Below are 18,165 nucleotides of genomic sequence, written 5' to 3' on the forward strand. Positions count from 1 at the left end.
TCCAAAGTCTTCAATTATTAAATTCTTTATTGTTCAAAACTTTTTTTTTTTAAAAAGCCTCAGACAACGCGTTTTGTTCCAATGGAACTTTGTCAGGGCTCAACAATCTCGTGAAAATTAAATACAAGGGGTCCAAGGTCATAGCAGGCCAAGTAAATTCATGTATGCCATGTTCACCCAATCTTTGTGTAGATAAGAGATTAAGTATATCTGATATTTTCGCGAGGACCAGCGGTTCCTCTAATTCCAGCTCACAGGCCTAGAGCTGAAGTCCGTCACAATTTTAATATAAAGAGCGCTGAAGAGAGTTTCATCTGTAACATCATTCCGTTTCAACTTTGACCCCAGGTTTTAGCACGAGTATCCAAGTGTCTCCTACTGTCACCTGTGTACTGTCGCAATCTCAATCTCAATCGTGGATAGGTAAAAATTGGCTTGATGTTTCAAATGCAACTCTCTTCAGTGCTCTTTATATTAAAATTGTGACGGACTTCAGCTCTACGCCTGTGAGCTGGAATTAGAGGAACCGCTGGTCCTCGCAAAAATATCAGATATACTTCATCTCTTATCTACACAAAGATTGGGTGAAGATGGAATACATGAATTTACTTGGCCTGCTATGACCTTGGACCCCTTGTATTTAATTTTCACGAGATTGTTGAGCCCTGACAAAGTTCCATTGGAACAAAACGCGTTGTCTGAGGCTTTTAAAAAAAAGGTTTTGAACAATAAAGAATTTAATAATTGAAGACTTTCTGAACATTGCCTTTTTGTGCACCGTCCTTTCTTGAAAAAACGTACGGTATGGTATCTGTTGGACAGTGGAGCATAAGTGTGGCAAGCTCCGGACATGTGTTGCACATTACCAAGACTGATTTGTGAAACTGAGAAATTGAAGTGCCTAACCAGTGTCAGCTGCACTGTGTCGTTTTAGATTTTCAAATTGTGAGCTTGGACAGGAGGTTCTTGCAGGCAAAAGTAGAAAGACAAAGTTTTAGTCTAAGAATAACGTGTTCTAGACTAGTCTTGACAATTTGAATTTCTGATGTGCAAAGAGTCTACACATTATTAACCAGTTTAAGATTAATGTCATTGAGAGCCCTTGAACAGTCCTCCAGTGATCCTCCAATAGAGTGAATATTATGAGCAGATCATCTGTGTATTGTAGTAACAGGACTGTATCACTAAATAACTTGTCTACTTGGTTTTCTACAGACCACCATTCGTCTCAATACCTGTTTAGTAAATTGAAATAGTCAATACTAAGGTCCAGGTTAAGTGCCCTGTAAATGCTGATTTGTGCATACATAGGAGTTCAAGCCTGAATTAAGATGCCAAGTTTTGAAATAATTACAACACATGACTTATTTTTGCCTGCACAATTTTTTGCAGCATCTACCTCAGTGGAATTTATGGGGGTAATACCATCAAACTCCACATTTGCAGCCCTACAAAAAGAAGGCCGAAGCGCTGAGTTTCAAGCTAGTCTGGCTGATGAGGGGTGATACCCCAAAACCGGTTCCAGGATGCTTGTTTTCCGGTCCAGGGAGGACCTGGCCTGGCAGTTCGGGCTGGACTGTTCCTATGAGGAGCTGGGTCAATGCTGATTTGCATATGGCTGGGTCTAGACTGGATTGGCGTGGTGAGCAAAATAATGATGGATTATACTCATATCTGAGACTAGGGGTGAATGTTTGACAATGTTCAGCATTCCGTCGACAATCTTTTTGTGTTGCATATCCTAAAGTCGTGCCAGAAAATATCAATACCATGGGGTTATGTTCTTGCACTATTCTGATTTCCACACTTCGGAATGAGGGCTAATGTGGTACTACTACAAATTTTTGCCTTCTCTGTGGTTTGTAAACTCTGCATGTGCAGTGTCTTTGCCGGCACTAATTCCATCAGATTTTACATGGTAACAATAATGTGGTGAATCACAGTAAAACTCAAAATACAAATTTGTCTCAAGTGCCCACTCCTAATGAGGGCAAGCAGGTCTTGTCATAAATGGGTGCACTGTTACTAAATCCTACAAATTTGGACAGCTGGCCTCAGGAAAAAGACGTCCCTACATCATTTCTGCATGATCTCTTTAGGTGTGAGGAATGAGGAGTGGAGTCAGTCGTCAGGGTATCAAGAACTGAAGTAAAGTAGGGGTGGCATACTTCACCGGCAGAGAGAAATGAGACATAACACACATGGCTACCCCCGTACACAGAGCAAACATAGCTCCTGATGTAGAGTTGGAGGCGTGTACTCCATCACAAATGTGATGGATATCCCATCCACCTTATTACAAGTAGCTTAGGATATACACTTGTTATAAGGCGGACGTGATAGCCATCATCTTTGTGACACAGTAATCTGTCCTCTAAACTAGATTAGGCCCACAGTATCACCAGTAGCAATGACTGCTTCACCATCGGAGAGAGACGAGGTGTGACACACAAGGGCAGGGTAGTCTAAGCCACCCTACATACACAGAACAGACGTAGTATCACCAGCAGCAATAAGGGCTTCACTATCGGAGAGATAGAGGTGTGACACACATACAGGGTAGACTAATCCACCCCACATACACACAGCGGTGGTGCACGCTTCACTAGCAAATACCAGAGAGTCTGAGAGGAAGTTGTGCTCGATAAGAGGTGGCGGATCTCAATCGGGTGCATATAGAGCGAATCTCGTGTATTCATGGGAATTCCGATGGCGGAATGATAGATTCAGCAGTGAAGGAAGCTCCAAAGGGCTAAGTTAGAATTCGGGCAGTTATGATTGCTCTAAAAGGGGAGGTAAGAGTTCAGAGATTTAACAATGATAGGATTTCTGGTGGTGGTCTATGGTGAATTCTCTCTTCACTCTAACAGTGATGGCAGCTGTAGAGGGACGAGTTGAGAGATTAAAGGCCAGACAACGGTAGTTGCCTATTTTGAAGGGGCAGGTTCTAAAACATGTTATGGTGGCAGCTCTGAAAGAGCATCTTGGGTAGTAGTGGCAGCTCTGAATGTGCAGGTACGAGAAGGTCAGAGACCAGAAGACAGGAAGTGATATCAGCTTTGATGGTGAAAGATGGAGGTTCAGAAGTTGAATAAAGAATCCTGAAGGGACATGTCAGACTTCGGAATTAGCCAGGCATTCTGCTCCTGATGGCGGTGGTGTTACCCCTCTCTGTTACTCCCACACTTGGGGAATTTGCCTATAGATATAATCAGCAATACCCAAACCTTCGTGACTCACGTTTGGCGCGTGTGCTTGTAGGCGGCATCCACCAGGTGCTTGGCTTCTTCAGCACACCTCAGAATGAAGGAAGTCTCCACCTCTTCCTGCCCATCTGCAAAGATGAAATTCAAATTAAAACACAGAGTGGTGCCATTTTTGCAGTTGTGAAAAAAACACAGAGTGGTGCCATTTATAAGAAGAGACTACCGTCTGACACTTATTTGCAAGTGCTGCTGTGAAACTAACAGTAGCTACCCGAATTCATACTGAGTTATGAAAAACAGACAACTACAGCCTTTTAATTCGCCCAGTGTATCATGCTATATCCAGGAGAAAATACAATCTTCAACAGGCTTTCTCACAGTTGCCGTGGAATTCTATACACAAAAGCTTGGGAAGAGTTTGAGGGAGTAAACCTTTCCCGTTTATTAATAAATATATCCGTAGTTGCTTAAAGCATTAACACTTTGAAATAAAAAAAGACAGGGTAAGAAAGAGCGAATTAAAGAAACAAAGCAAAGAGGAAACCTAGGCGGAAAAGCAAAAAGGAGAAGGAAACAAAAAGACGGTGTGGAGACAGGGAAAGGTAAAAAGAATACTTAAGGAGGTGAGAAGTAGGCAAAGGTACATGGAGACGATGGGAAAGAGAGTAAAGAAAACAACCAAGCGAAAATGAGACACAGACAGCAGATTTATAACAAGTGTTGATAAAGCCCACCGGTCCCAGTTTTTTTAAACAAGAATTGGAAAAGCCAATACATGTGACTGTAACTGAAAATCAGCTTTGCTAATGCTTGTTACTAGAGATGTCTCCAATCAGAGGTAAAACCTTTCTGTAGCATCCTGCAGTATCTTAGGTAGTTACCAGTGATCACATAAGTCAGAGAGATTTTTTTTCTGCAGTAGTCTTCATGGATTCAAAAACAAATCATGTTTCTCTTTCGGACTGCAGTACCTTTGGTCATTAGTAGAGGTCACTGTAGTGAGAAACAGATATTTTCTCTAGCAGGCTACAGCACTGTAGGTGTTTACAAAAGATCAGGTGGTAGGAGCCTAGATTAGAAACAGAGGTCCTAGAGTCAGAAACAAATTCTTTCAGGAGAAGGTGGAGTACTTTATGTTATTACTATAGGTTCTGGAATCCATCACAAATAGTTTTCTGTAGCAGATTGCAGTACCTCAGATTGCCACTAGAGGTTCACAGAGTCCCCCTTTTTTGGAATAGGCTGCTACACCTGCAGAACCAGTCAAAGGTGGTCACTGTGTACACGCTTCGGCGTGACTCATGGCACTCATGAGTCGTGATGCCCCAGCCAGGACTGGCCTTGGGCATGGGCGAGCTGTGCTCAGGGCGCAGTTATTCAGAGGGGCGCAACTGGGAACTGCCTGACTTAATGTCATGCAAAGAGCAGCGCGTCCATTCCACTTGATCTCAGTCGAGCGAGTCCCATTAAAGACTTTGTAATCAGCCCTTAATGTACCTCAATGTAATTGTTAGCGCCCCATAATTTCCCTGCCCTCCTCCCATGTTTCTCCCACACTTCCGTCACACCGCAACGACCCCTGCCCCCACAACAAATGCCACATTTTCTTTCCGCCCAGGGCGTTATTCCGGCCAATCCAATTTATAGCCATTTACTGTTGAAACATGGCTGATAACCTTTAAGAATGGTGCAGTTAAAAAGAAGCATTTGCAATGCAATCGGTCTCGCCTGTGGGACCTTATAAGTATTTATCCATGCAACACATTATCCTGGGTGCTGCAACCACCAGCTCAAAGTAAGCACTGCAGTAAATGATATGACATCACTGTCATGTCTGACTAGAGTGTCTGTGACACGCCATATTCCCCGTCTGAGGCCTTAACTGCTCATCCTGTTCACCATAAGCATTTTTTATTTATTTTTTTATTTATTTTATTTCATGATTTCTAAAGCGCGTAGCTGCCCTTGAGCGTCCCAGCGCTGACCCATTACTGATGAAGTAGAAGTAGGGATGTTCACGGGAACAGCCATGTCTTCAGTGCTTTTTCGAAATGCTAGCAGGTTGGGTTGCGCACGAAGGTCATAGGGCAGAGAGTTCCACAATTTAGGCGCGTTGTAGGAGAAACAGCGGCCTCCTGCTCGTGCTCTGTTGATCTTAGGAACTCGTGTGAGGTGGGCATTAGAGGATCGGAGGGGTCTAGCAGTACTGTAAGGAGTGACCAGATCTTTGAGTATGGGGGGGGCCTTTCCATTAAGAATTTTGTGAGTAAGGCACAGCGCTTTGAACTGCACTCTTTCTATAATCGGTAGCCAGTGTAGTTCGCGGATAGCTGGTTTGGCCGAGCAACGGGGTTTAGTGTTGGTCAGCATCCTCGCGGCGGCGTTTTGCACTACTTGAAGTTTAGTAGTAACCTTTTGGGGTACACCCAGGTACAGTGCGTTGCCGTAGTCCAGCCTTGATAGGACGAGACCCTGAATCAAGAGTTTCCTAGATTGGAGGGGGAGCAATGGCAGGACTTTTCTGGTGGATCGTAGGAGGCCGAAGCAGACTCCAGCCGTTTTCCTGGCCTGGGTTTGCATGGTGAGGTTTTTATCAAGCCATAGACCAAGGCTTTTAATCTCAGGCTTGGGGGTTGGAGGTTTACCCATGCAAGGGGGCCAAAGGGAGTTTGGATGGAAGTGGGATTGGTTCCCCATCACCATGATCTCGGTCTTGTCGCTATTCGGCTTCAAGTGAGAAGCGTCCATCCAGCTGACTATGTCTTTTAGGCAGGAGTAGAGGTCTGTGGTCGAATTTTCCTGCTGGGATAGGGACACCACCAACTGTGTGTCATCCGCGTATGTCAGGAGTTTTATCCCATGTGCGGTGACTATCTTTTCCAGGGGGGACATATATACGTTGAAGAGTGTAGGGCTCAAGGAGGAGCCCTGAGGCACTCCACAACGTATAGGGGTCTCTTTAGATGTGTACTTGCCCTCTATGACCTGGAATGACCGATCCTGCAGAAATGACCTCAGCCAAGACAAGGCTATGCCTGTGATTCCAAGGTCGGTGAGTCGCTGGACCAGGACCTGATGGTTGACCGTGTCGAAGGCCGCACTTAGGTCCAGGAGGATCACTGCCACCGATCCTCCTGTATCCATGATCTTCCTGGCTTCCTCGACCACCGTTACCATCGCTGTTTCAGTGCCCTGGCCCGGGTGGAAGCCTGTCTGAGATGATTTGAGCAGTCCGTTGGATTCAAGGTACTTAGATAGCTGGGCGTTAATAAATTTTTCTGTGATCTTGCTGGTGCAAGGCAGAAGGGAAATTGGTCTAAAATTGGAAAGGTTGAGGGGGTCCAGGTTAGGTTTTTTCAGTAAGGCCCTCACCTTCGCCTTTTTCCAGCTGGGGGGAACCAATCCGTTGGTCAGCGAGGCATTGATCACATTAGCCAATGGTTCGAGGATAGTAGGTGCAACCAGCTTTAAGATTTTGACTGGAGCCGGGTCCGAAGGTGAGCCACTTTTAAGAGATTGGAAGATAGGGGACAGGGTCTTAGGACTTATCGGGATAAATGCATCAAATCCCGTATTCGGATCGTTGCTCTGCAGTACCGATGGCAATGCCTGGTCCAACTGGGAGAGGGGTGGGAGTGACTGTAGAATGTTTTGGATCTTTTGGCCAAAAAATCTAGCCATTTCATCGCAGTGATGGTTAGAGGGATCAATGGAGCCGGTGGGTTCTGGTTTTTTGAGGAGTTGCTTGACAATTCGGAAGGTCTCCCTCGATGAACATGATGCCGAGCTAATTTTCTCTTGAAAAAACGCGGTCTGGGCATTTTCAGGGCTTTTTTGTATGCAAGAATGGACGATCTGTAGTCCTTCTTGCGGTTGGGGTCGAAGTCTTTCCGCCACTCTCTTTCGGCTTTTTTGCACAGTTTCTTTAGCTGGCGCATCTCCTGGAAGAACCACGGAGCAGATGTTTTTTTACAGGAGGTAAGATAAGATTTTTTTGGGAGGGTCCTGTTAAGGGAGTTTTCAATCCAGGAATGGAACCTCATATCAGCTTTGATGGGGTCCATATCCAGGGGTGGTTTATGGGATTCCAAAGCCTGTTTCCACTTCTCAGTGTCTAACTTGGCCCATGGGCGCATGGGTTTGTCTGGGGGTTTACTGGATTGAAGGGAATGGGGTATTTCCCACCTGAAAGGGACGATTAGGTGATCCGACCAAGGCACCGGAATCGGGGCTTTGGTTTTAAGATTGTTCATGTTGGTTATGATCGGATCAAGTAGATGTCCGAGCGTATGCGTGGGCTTATCGTTCTGGAGATGGAGTTGGAGAGTTGCTAGGTCTGCCAGTAGCTCTGAGGCGGTATTATCCTCGCTGATGTCAAAGTGAATATTAAGGTCCCCTAGGACTATCAAGTTGGGCGAGGTGCTGGACAGTATAGTTGAAGATTCCACCAGGGAACTACAGAATTGACCCAGTGACCCTGGTGGGCGGTAGATGAGGAGTCCAGAGAGGGATTTGCATGGGGATAGTTGGATGCTAAAATGAACATTTTCACAATTTGATAAGGAGCTGTCGTGAAATCGGCATGTGAATTGGTCCCTGTAAATGATAGCAATCCCTCCTCCCTTTCCCCTTGTTCGATCAAGATGTTGTAGGAGGTAACCCTGAGGTAACGCCTGCACAATGTCATAGTCCGAGTCAGATGTGAGCCATGTTTCTGTAAGGAACAAGATCTCAAGTTTCTCCTCTTTTAGTAACATGTGTATTTCTTGGGAGTGTTTGGGTAGCGATCTACAATTTAAAAGCGCCATATTAATGATTGTCGTAGGTAGTTGATTCTTAGGAATAGGGGAGAGTTTAAACGGGCAGTATAGACATTGGGTGCAGCGGCCAGAGTGCCTGGCCCTAGGCCCGTTCTGGCGCGGACGGGCGCAGACAGGCTTGCCTTAGGCGCGCCTTCGGCGCGCAAACGGCGCTCCCGCTGCGCTCGTCCGCTGCGCTTCCTCCAGTGGCACATTTTATAGTGAGGAAGAGGCGGGGGGGCGTGGCCAGAGAGGGGGCGTGGCCTCGGTGCACGCCGTCAATGGCGGCAGTCAGAGGGCGTTGTCGGCGTTTTAGGGAGGCGCTGCTCGCTTTCAGCAGGGTCCCAGGACGAGTGCAAGAGGCTTTGTCAGGTAGGATGGTTTTTTAAAAGAGCACAGTTATAAGTAACACTCAAAGGTTAAAAGCTTTAAAAATCAGCAACACACAAGAAATACAGCTCCCGGCTTTCCGCCTCAGGAGTAATGAATCTTAAAATCGCGCTCGCATTCAGCGCCTTTTAAGCTGGGCGGGGGGCGTGGCCAGAGAGGGGGCGTGGCCTCGGTGCACGCCGTCAATGGCGGCAATCAGAGGGCGTTGTCGGCGTTTTAGGGAGGCGCTGCTCGCTTTCAGCAGGGTCCCAGGACGAGTGCAAGAGGCTGTCAGGTAGGATGTTTTTTTAAAAGAGCACAGTTATAAGTAACACTCAAAGGTTAAAAGCTTTAAAAATCAGCAACACACAAGAAATACAGCTCCCGGCTTTCCGCCTCAGGAGTAATGAATCTTAAAATCGCGCTCGCATTCAGCGACTTTTAAGCTGTGCGGGGGGGGCGTGGCCAGAGAGGGGGCGTGGCATCGGTGCACGCCGTCAATGGCGGCAGTCAGAGGGCGTTGTCGGCGTTTTAGGGAGGCGCTGCTCGCTTTCAGCAGGGTCCCAGGACGAGTGCAAGAGGCTTTGTCAGGTAGGATGGTTTTTTTAAAAGAGCACAGTTATAAGTAACACTCAAAGGTTAAAAGCTTTAAAAATCAGCAACACACAAGAAATACAGCTCCCGGCTTTCCACCTCAGGAGTAATGAATTTTAAAATCGCGCTCGCATTCAGCGCCTTTTAAGCTGGGCGGGGGGGCGGGGCCAGAGAGGGGGCGTGGCCTCGGTGCACGCCGTCAATGGCGGCAGTCAGAGGGCGTTGTCGGCGTTTTAGGGAGGCGCTGCTCGCTTTCAGCAGGGTCCCAGGACGAGTGCAAGAGGCTTTGTCAGGTAGGATGGTTTTTTAAAAGAGCACAGTTATAAGTAACACTCAAAGGTTAAAAGCTCGTCCAGAGAGTTTGGAGCTTGTTACTACATGATTACCACTCGACGGACATAAATAAGTGATTAATATAATACTAGGTAACAATCAGATTTAAGTATATTTAACAAAATTCTAATCACTATAATGCAGACCAAAATAATTTCGAATTCCTGGGCTACTCAATCTCGATTGATTTTCAAAAACGCACCCTTTTGGCAACTATTAATTACTAGGTTTGATCGTTGTCAAGTTTTTCAAAAATAGCACTTTCTTGAAGATTTAGCAGGACTGCCATCTATGTTTTCCTTGGCTAGTACTATTTTTCCTACCCTTGCTACTTCTGCAGAGTTATGAGTAGGCTTACCTACCTAACAGTGCATTATGGGAGTTGTAGACTTGGTACATTTTATTTGAGCCAATTGGACCTCAGCATCTGATAAGAAAGGTATGTAAAAAAAAAGACCAGGAATGGAAAAAGTGGTGGCCAGTGGGTACATGGGGCCATCTGGTCACCCTAGTCATAAAGGAGCTGGATGTGCTCTGCGAGCCCTGTTTACTTCCAGTAGTAGTAGAAGTGTGGCTCAGGTGTTAGAGGCGGCAGACCCGGAAGCTGAGATCGGTCCTGGACCAGGGTTCAATTCCCCGCCTCGGCGGGTCTTGGGCTAAAAATTCCACGGACTCGACAATTCTCGCCCCGGTGCCTCCTCGACTCACGGGTTCACACTCTGCGACTCTGGGCAACAGCTTGCTTAATCTCCACAACGGCCCCTCGCGGCGGGATGCCTGACTTTCACCTTGTGGATACCCTGCTATCTCACAGGGGAATATCAGGAAGGGTTCCCTAAGCAAGCGCCGGGAAACCCACTGCGGGTAGCTGTGCGCTATATAAGCTCAACTACATTTACATACACACATTAGTTCCACCACGTGCCCTGCCCTACACCCTTCAGTGCCAACTTTTGCTACTGAGAGTCTAAGGGCAGCTCAGCCCTGAGATATCATCGGGCTTCAAATGCTGAATGATGTCACTAGAGGTGTCTCTAGTAATTTGGAGCCTACACGTATTCCTGTTTCCTATATTTCAAAGAACAGTGCAACATTTGAGGAACAAACAAGCTAACTGCCTAAGAGGCGTTTGCAAGATAGCCGCCTGACCAGTGACTAGTTGTACTTTGGAATTTCAATGATAAACGCTGAGTGCTCCAGACCTCCAATACCCGTCCACCTTTGGGGAGCCAGGCTCCCACAACAGCTGCGAGCAGTGCAGAGCAAGGAGCAATTGAAGTGGTGGGAGGAGCCAGGCAGCGCCCCCTGGCTTTCGTTTCAATACATTGACGACATAGGCCTGCAGGGCGTAGAGCAGCGGTGGATGTATTATTTCAAAAATATGGGAACGTTGACCAGCGTTGGATTGGTAACGCAGGCACTCGGACAACGCAAGAGGGACCGGTATCCGAATTCCAGCTGTGGGCTGCTTTTTTTTAGCAGCCTGGGGGGCAGATTTGGGTGGTATCTGCGTTGTTCGATGCCGCCAGCGGCCCAGTGGGTGCCTGAGTGGCCTCTCTGGAGGTAGATGGGCGTCCATGACCTCCCTTTATCAAGGGTCATTCCCTTTCTCTCGCTGGGCTGACCCATTTAGGCATATTGAGCGGGGCAGGGGCCCTGAGCAAAAGTGGCCTCACTTGTTCTCAGGTGTGGTTCACCAGTGTAAACTAATCCGTGCATTTTTTTTAAAGCTCCCCTTTACCTTTTTTATAAAACTTCACCGAAGCAGTGTTTTGCCGGAAGGCAATATGCAAATGAAGGCCACTTTTTTTGCGTGCCCGGAACGATTTTTATTTCCAATCCAACCCTGACGGTGACTGTTAAAGAATAGCGCAGTTAGGACGAAGGGTAATAATGAAATAATCAATGGGAACAATCCCTTTGTTTTAGTAAAGATATCAACAAATATAGTGAACATCACACGAATATAATTGCAACAGTCAGGACTTTAAGTGGGATGAAAAAACTGGGGGGTCTCTCAAAGCGACGTGGCTGATATAATTAAGGACATTCCTTAAAACATTTATGCTAAAAATCTGTGCTTAGTATAGTGTGCCGCCCCACTGGTATATTGCTCGTTCTGTCATTGCCTCCACTTATATAATACGACAAGTAACATTACACCTACAAGCCAGGCCTATTGGCTCTGTCAAAGGTTGTTAGATGCAGAAGATAAATATTCCACATGCATACTACAACTATGGCTTTGTTGTACTTGATATTGAAAATGCTTTAGCTCCTGCGTGCGATGTAGTGGCGTAATGGCTAGGGCTCCCAATTTTGGAGGTGAGGAAGCCGGTTCTAGACTTGCGTCCACTCAACAGCAAGTGTTTATGGGCAAATCACTTCATCTCTGTGCCTACCAAAAAATACATTGTTGGTGCTCATGTAAAGCACTTCGAGTTTTGCAATAAAGAACTGCAAAAAAATAAAAGTTACGTCAAAAGCAGAGAACTGCTATATAGTAAAGATTTTTTTTTCATCCATCCTGAGAGTGAGGGCACATAGATAGTGCCCTGTCTCAGCACCTGCTTTCAAAACGTGCCTGTGCTGAGCACGGCAGGACCCGGCCCGCTTAAAGCCCTGGCAACACTGAAAAAAACAGTAGTGGCTTAGATAAGGGAGAGACACTTTTTTTCTGAGGGCCTTGACAACTAAAAAGAGCCTGCGAGACATGAAATATTTTGAAAGATACATGATGGTAACGTGTATTACTTTGATCTGGGACGTGACTGAGGACAGGAATGTGAAATAAAGCCAAGCCCAACTAGAGACGGTGTGGCCTTGAAACTCACGGAGTATTCTCCACGCGACGAGCCCATTGTAACTGATGGGAAGAGGCCAAAAGTTAGGTCTCATTCTAGGCGCTGAGCAAACCCCGGTAACTTTGAAGTTAAAAATAAATGTTTTAAAAATTATGCCCTTTAGAACGTTTTGTCACCGCCTTCACCCTCAGTTTCCTGCACCACCCCAGTCGAACCCGTATGTCAATACTTCGAAAAAGTTAACGTTTGTGTAGAAAGGCGTTCATATCCTCCGGGCAGTTCGTTAAGAAGGGTAGATTATTAGAATGGTTCAGTCAGTGAATGTAGAGAGGGAGCACTGCGTTTGTCGCTGACGGCGGGGGCGTGCCCAGGATGCTGGTCACTCAAAAGAATGTACCATGAAGGATGCTGGTCCCTCCGAATGTACCATGACGGATGGCATCCCCTCAGAAATATGTACCACGCGCCTGCTTCATCCTGTTTTAGCTGTTCTCAAGGGAGAGTGCTGACACGCTCATCCGAAAATGAAGACGCCATACACAGGGTTGGATTGGGGTTAAAAATCGGCTCGGGCACGCTATAGAAAAAGTGGCCCACATTTGCATATTGCCTTTCCTCAAAACACTGCTTTGGCGAAAATGTATTTAAAAAAAATGGGGGTAGGGATAAAAAAAAATGCACGTATTCCTTTACACTGGTGAAACACACCTGAAAACAAGTGCAGCCACTTCTGCCCAGACCCCCTGCTCCACTCAGGATGCATACATTAATGGGCGGCCCAACGAGAGAACGTGAGTGACACCTCTGCCTGTTGCTAAACGGGAGGTAATGAGCGCCCATCTGCCTCCAGAAAGGCCACTCAGACACCCACTGGGCCCCTGGCTGTATCTAAACAACGGAGACACCGACCAAATCGGCCTACCAGACTGCTCAAAAAAGCACCCCACAGCTGGAACTCACACTGGCCCCTCGGGCATTGCCCGAGTCCCCACATTACCAATCCAACGCTGGTCATACATGTTTCTGAGGCTGTGACCATCTAGGGTTCGCCTGTCCTGCTACAGGGACACCTGGCTGGGGCGACTGCCTAAAACGGACCCGACCTGTCCCCTAGAACGGCACTGCTCCCTCGCCGCATGTCCCGCTGCAGTCCCTTTATATTGAGCTGCCGACTAGCGCCCACTGTCCCTTCATTTCAGGGCGCTTTGCTTGTTCCTGGGCTGCGCACTCTTTCCTGGTGGCGCACTTTGAGTCTTTCCTGACCTGTTACTTCACTTCCCTCTTTCATGCTGCTGTTCCAAGCAGCGCTGTGAAGAGGGCACCACTGAGGTAAAGCGCTAAATGCAATAGATGCTTCCTCTCAAGGCTCGGCATCCAGCTCGGTGCCTCTCCGATCCCGCGTTGTCAGTAAACGTCACACAAAATCCGATTTTGCATCTGAACTGCATTCTTGTGACTGGCAGTGGCTGCTCTTGTAGCTCCCCGATATCTCATGGGAGGCGAAGACAAGTGCACTGTCCACGAGGACACCAAATGAAGCACACCGACGTTAAGAGAAACCTGGAGCCATTACCGAAATGAAACCAGCCGGGCAATGAAAACGAAAGACAAGGAGGGGCCATCACATGCTGTACAGTGTGATGGCCAAACAAAAGCTTCTCTGACTGAAATCGCCAGGGGCGGAATTAAGCAGCAAAGGAGGGGCATTTACACAAATGCAACAGTAACAAGTAAGCATTTCTGTATGCCACAGGTCGTAACCAATGACTGTAGGGGGTGGACAAACCCCACAGAAGAGATATAACAGGTCGATCGAAGCTAAATCTAAAAATGGTGAGCGAGATAGAAGCACCTGGGAAGAATGGATAAGCAGTGGGTGAAACTGAGCAGATAGCCAATGATTGTGTGTGGGTGTGTACCTCAAAGGATGCCTACATCCGTGAAGTGCCATTGACAGATGTCAACACTGATTGACAATCCTGTCATCCAATGCCCAGAGTCCACTGAACCGCATCGGCCAATGGATGAAATACACCTAAAACTACCTCTAGGCACCACTTGTGCACGGGGAGATAAGATAACATGATAGCTTTCTCTGCCTCACTTAATGGATCTGTTCACGGCAGTGTGCAACAAATCCTGATGTACACTACCTATAAGCGTGTATTACTGTTCAATACCTCTGACTGCGCAATACCTCATTCACTGCACAAATGTGTGCAATACAGTCGACTGTACGTTAATCTGTGAAGTACGTCTGAATGTGCACTGCTATGTGTAAGAGAGCGTCTCGCCTGCCTCTGCACAATCTCTTTAGTATTGAACGACTCAAACAATGAGAGCAGGTATATCTCACCCACTTGTAGCCGATATATCTCACCCACTCATAACAGGCATATCTCATTCACTTATAGCAGGCATATCTCATTCACTTATAGCAGGCATATCTCGCCCACTCATAGGCATATCTCATCTACTCAGAGCAGGCAAATCTAATCTAATCATAGCAGTCACATTTCACCCACTCATAGCACTCATAGCTCACCCACTAATAGCAGGCATATTTCGCCTACTAATAGCAGGCATTTTTCACCCTTTCATAGCAGGCATAACTAACCCACTTGTAGCAGGCATATCTCGCCCACTCATAGGCGATATATCTCACCCACTCATAGCAGGCATATCTCACCCACTCATAGCAGGCACAGCTCACCCACTCATAAAAGGCGTATCCCACCCACTCATAGCAGGCATATCGCATCCACTCATAGCATCCACATCTCACCCTGACACCGCCTGTCTCTGCACTATCAATCCCTTTAGTACCGCACACGTCACCCACTACCAGACCCGACATGTCTCGCCGTGCCACTGCCGGCCTCGAGGAGACATTAGCTCTACTCCCTGTAACATTCATTGTAACATTCATTGTAACTGGCAGTCAGTGAGTCCCCTCCTGCCCGACGTCACGGCTGCCTCTGGCCTCTAACCTCGCACTCTGTCACCTTTCCGCTCAGGAGCTCTCAGTCCGTACAGATCTCACCCGCGTCCAGCAGTCTAGAGCCCAGAGTGTCCTCGGCAGCGGCCTCACCCCCTGACACCCGCCGCACAGGGCACTCTCCAAAGCGGGTGCACTAACTCGGGGCACAGGGCGAAAACACGGCAGGGCCGTCTCTACCTTTCTTATAAAATCACTCAAACTCTACAATCCATTTAAACGAAAAATACAAAATTGACAAGAATAGTTCTAAAACACACATTTCATTTACACTTATATTTAAAACAGTGAAACCAAAAATCACTACTTGGGTTATTATCTGAACCTGATTTGCCCTCTCCTGGGGCATGAATGTCACTTTCATTCTGCACAATTTTACCAGCATGTTTTAGGAATGAGCGCTCAGGGGCGAGTAGGGAAGAGGGACAGAGGCTGCAGGACAAGGCCTTACCGTAGAAAGAAGACGCTGCTGTTTGCAAGAAGCCCAGTGCCAGCAGCAACCGGAGGGCAGCTCTCACGGGACCCATGGCTGAAAGACAACAAGGGACAGAGTTAGAGACGGCCTCCCGACCCCCCACCTACCCCCGGCAGCCCCCAGCATCAACATGCACAGGGAGGGCTCTGGAAGAGTGGGGCGCTCGGTCCCCAGCACCCCAAGCATCCCCGCCTCCCACCATCTCCATCTGACCCCAGTGCTTGTCAAGGCTCACGCTGCAGGGGGCACGGCTGCTGTACATTAAGGGTTGTGACCTCCCGTGACGCAGCCTCCCTGACATCACTTGTGCCCGGTGATGGGCGTTACTGATGATGAACAGGGCCTGGTTCCATCAGCTGGGGGAAGCCTGACCCCCGGGGGTACAGACAGGGGCTGGCATACTGCACCCAGTGCCACAGAAGAAAACGGGATTCAGTGCCAGTCACAGGGCTTGTGCGGGCACCGGTCACTCCAGCCACAGAGATGCTGTGCCAGCCTGGTACAGCCCTGGCACAGGGCCAATGCGCCTAGCACCGGTGCTGGAGTTGCATTCAGTGCTGTACAAAAAATATGTTTACAACATAATATACAACAGTTGGGAGGGTAGGGGGAGAGAGGTCGACGAGCGCTGCATCTCTCGTGTCTATGTTCTCTCTCAGACAAGGTACGGACAGGGGGAGTCTCTTACCCCCGCGGCTCTCGCTTAGTCACTGTACGGACAGGGCGAATCCCTTACCTGCTGGAAGGTTGACTATACGGTGTGTGGCCTCTCAGCTGCTGTGCTCTCTAACTGGCGCCGTGCAGAGAGAACGATTCCCTTCGTTTTTATAGACCCAGTGACTCGTGACTCGGGGAAGTGACCCCCGCAGTCACCCCCCCTCCCCTTTCCCGTGTCTCCGGGGGTCTTGCATAATGATGAGGCCCCCCGCCCGCATTCCCCCTTCACATGAAACCGACGACCGGAGAAAGAGGAACACACTGACCAGACTTAGTGACACAATCACGACACGTGTGTGAACACACACTACAGAAGCTGACTGAACACAACCGCGCTGACAAGGTGGGCCCAGCACACGGCAAAATCACCTCACAGGAGCGGCGTTATCATTCGTGCAGCAGGTGCAGTGGCGCAGGAGCCCAGTGTGAGGGCCCCATTGAACCCACTATGACTGTCTGTTACTATCCACTTTGGGATCGAGTGGCATTTCCCTGCTTGCACTAGTGCCCATGACACATTTGTAACTCATTGAAGCCAGGGCCAGACTGGCCGTAGTGGGCACCGGGCAATTCCCCGGGGCACCGCACGGGTGGGGGGCCGGTTTGGGGCCCCTGGGGGCCGTTTTTCTTACAGGGCCGGTTTTGCAGCTTAATCGGCCCTGTAACAAAATCGTCCGAAACCGGCCCTGTCAAAGAGCTCACCGGCACCTACAACCCAGGGAGGGCGGGGGGGGGGGGGGGGGGGTGGGGATTTGGATGGGGGGAGCACTTTGCCAGGGCCGGTTTTGGTTCCCAGTCCGGCCCTGAATTAAGCCTCAGCGCTATGTGGCAGGTTTCGAACGTTCATGATCGAGCTATAGAAATGTCCCCTCACTTCTCCTGCCCCCTCACTACTGCTGCCTCGTCACTTCTGCTGCCTCATCACTTCTCCCTGTCCGTTCACCTCTCCCTGTCTGTTCACCGCTCCTATCCGTTCACCGCTCCTGTCCGTTCGCCGCTCCTGGCCTGTCACCGCTCTGTCACCGCTCCTGGCCTGTCACCGCTCCGTCACCGCTCCTGGCCTGTTACCGCTCCGTCACCGCTCCTGGCCCGTCACTGCTCCTGCCTAATCATCTCTCCTGCCCGGTCACTTCTCCTGCACCATCACCTCTCCATCCCTGTTGCCTCTCCTTCCCTCTCGCCTCTCCTGCCCGTCACTTCTCCTACCTCATCCCTTCTCCCGCCCCGTCATTTCTCCTGCCCCGTCACTTTTCCTGCCCCGTCACTTCTCCTGCCCCGTTCACTGCTCCTGCCCTCTTCACAGCTCCTGTCCTTTTACCGCTTATGCCCGGTTACCGCTGCTGCTCATGCTTAATCACCGCTCCTGCCCCGTCACATCTCCTGCTTTGTCACTTCTCCTGCCTCGTCACCTCTTCGGCCGGTCACCTCTCCTGCCCGTTACTTCTTCTTTCCTGTTGCCTCTCCTGTCCTGTCACTGCTCCTGCCCTGTCACTATTCCTGCCCCGTCACTTTTCCCGCCCTGTCACTTTTTCTGTCATGTCACCGCTCCTGCCCGTTCACTGCTCCTGTCCGGTCACTGCTCCTGTCCAGTCAGCACTCCTGCTCATGCTGAATCGCTTCTCCTGTCCCATCACTTCTCCTGCCCCCTTCACTGCTCCTATCCATTCACTGCTCCTGCACGGTTACCGCTCCTGTTCATGCCTAATAACCGTTCCTGCCCGTCACTTCTCCTGCCCCATCACTTCTCTGCTCGGTCACCTCTCCTGCTCCATCACTTCTCCTTTCCTGTTGCCTCTCCGGTCCCGTCACTTCTGATTGAAGCCTCAGCGCTATGTGGCAGGTTTCGAACTCTCATGATCGTGCTGTAGAA

General features: G+C 48.7%; 1 protein-coding gene across 1 annotated transcript in view; it reads right to left on the bottom strand.

The window, feature by feature from the left end:
• Positions 1–16,419, bottom strand: part of LOC144822228 (eosinophil peroxidase-like) — an 85,003-nt gene extending 68,584 nt beyond the window's left edge. Inside the window, exons 1-3 of the mRNA XM_078679477.1 lie at positions 16,315–16,419; positions 15,555–15,632; positions 3,241–3,334 (exon numbers count right to left, since the gene is read on the bottom strand). Of these exons, the coding sequence (XP_078535603.1) occupies positions 3,241–3,334; positions 15,555–15,630 (170 nt within the window). The 5' untranslated portion in view covers positions 15,631–15,632; positions 16,315–16,419. The remainder of the gene's footprint in view (positions 1–3,240; positions 3,335–15,554; positions 15,633–16,314) is intronic.
• Positions 16,420–18,165: the final 1,746 nt, after the last annotated feature.

The sequence above is a fragment of the Lissotriton helveticus genome, chromosome 3_1 (genome assembly GCF_964261635.1).
Source record: "Lissotriton helveticus chromosome 3_1, aLisHel1.1, whole genome shotgun sequence".
Taxonomy (NCBI): domain Eukaryota; kingdom Metazoa; phylum Chordata; class Amphibia; order Caudata; family Salamandridae; genus Lissotriton; species Lissotriton helveticus.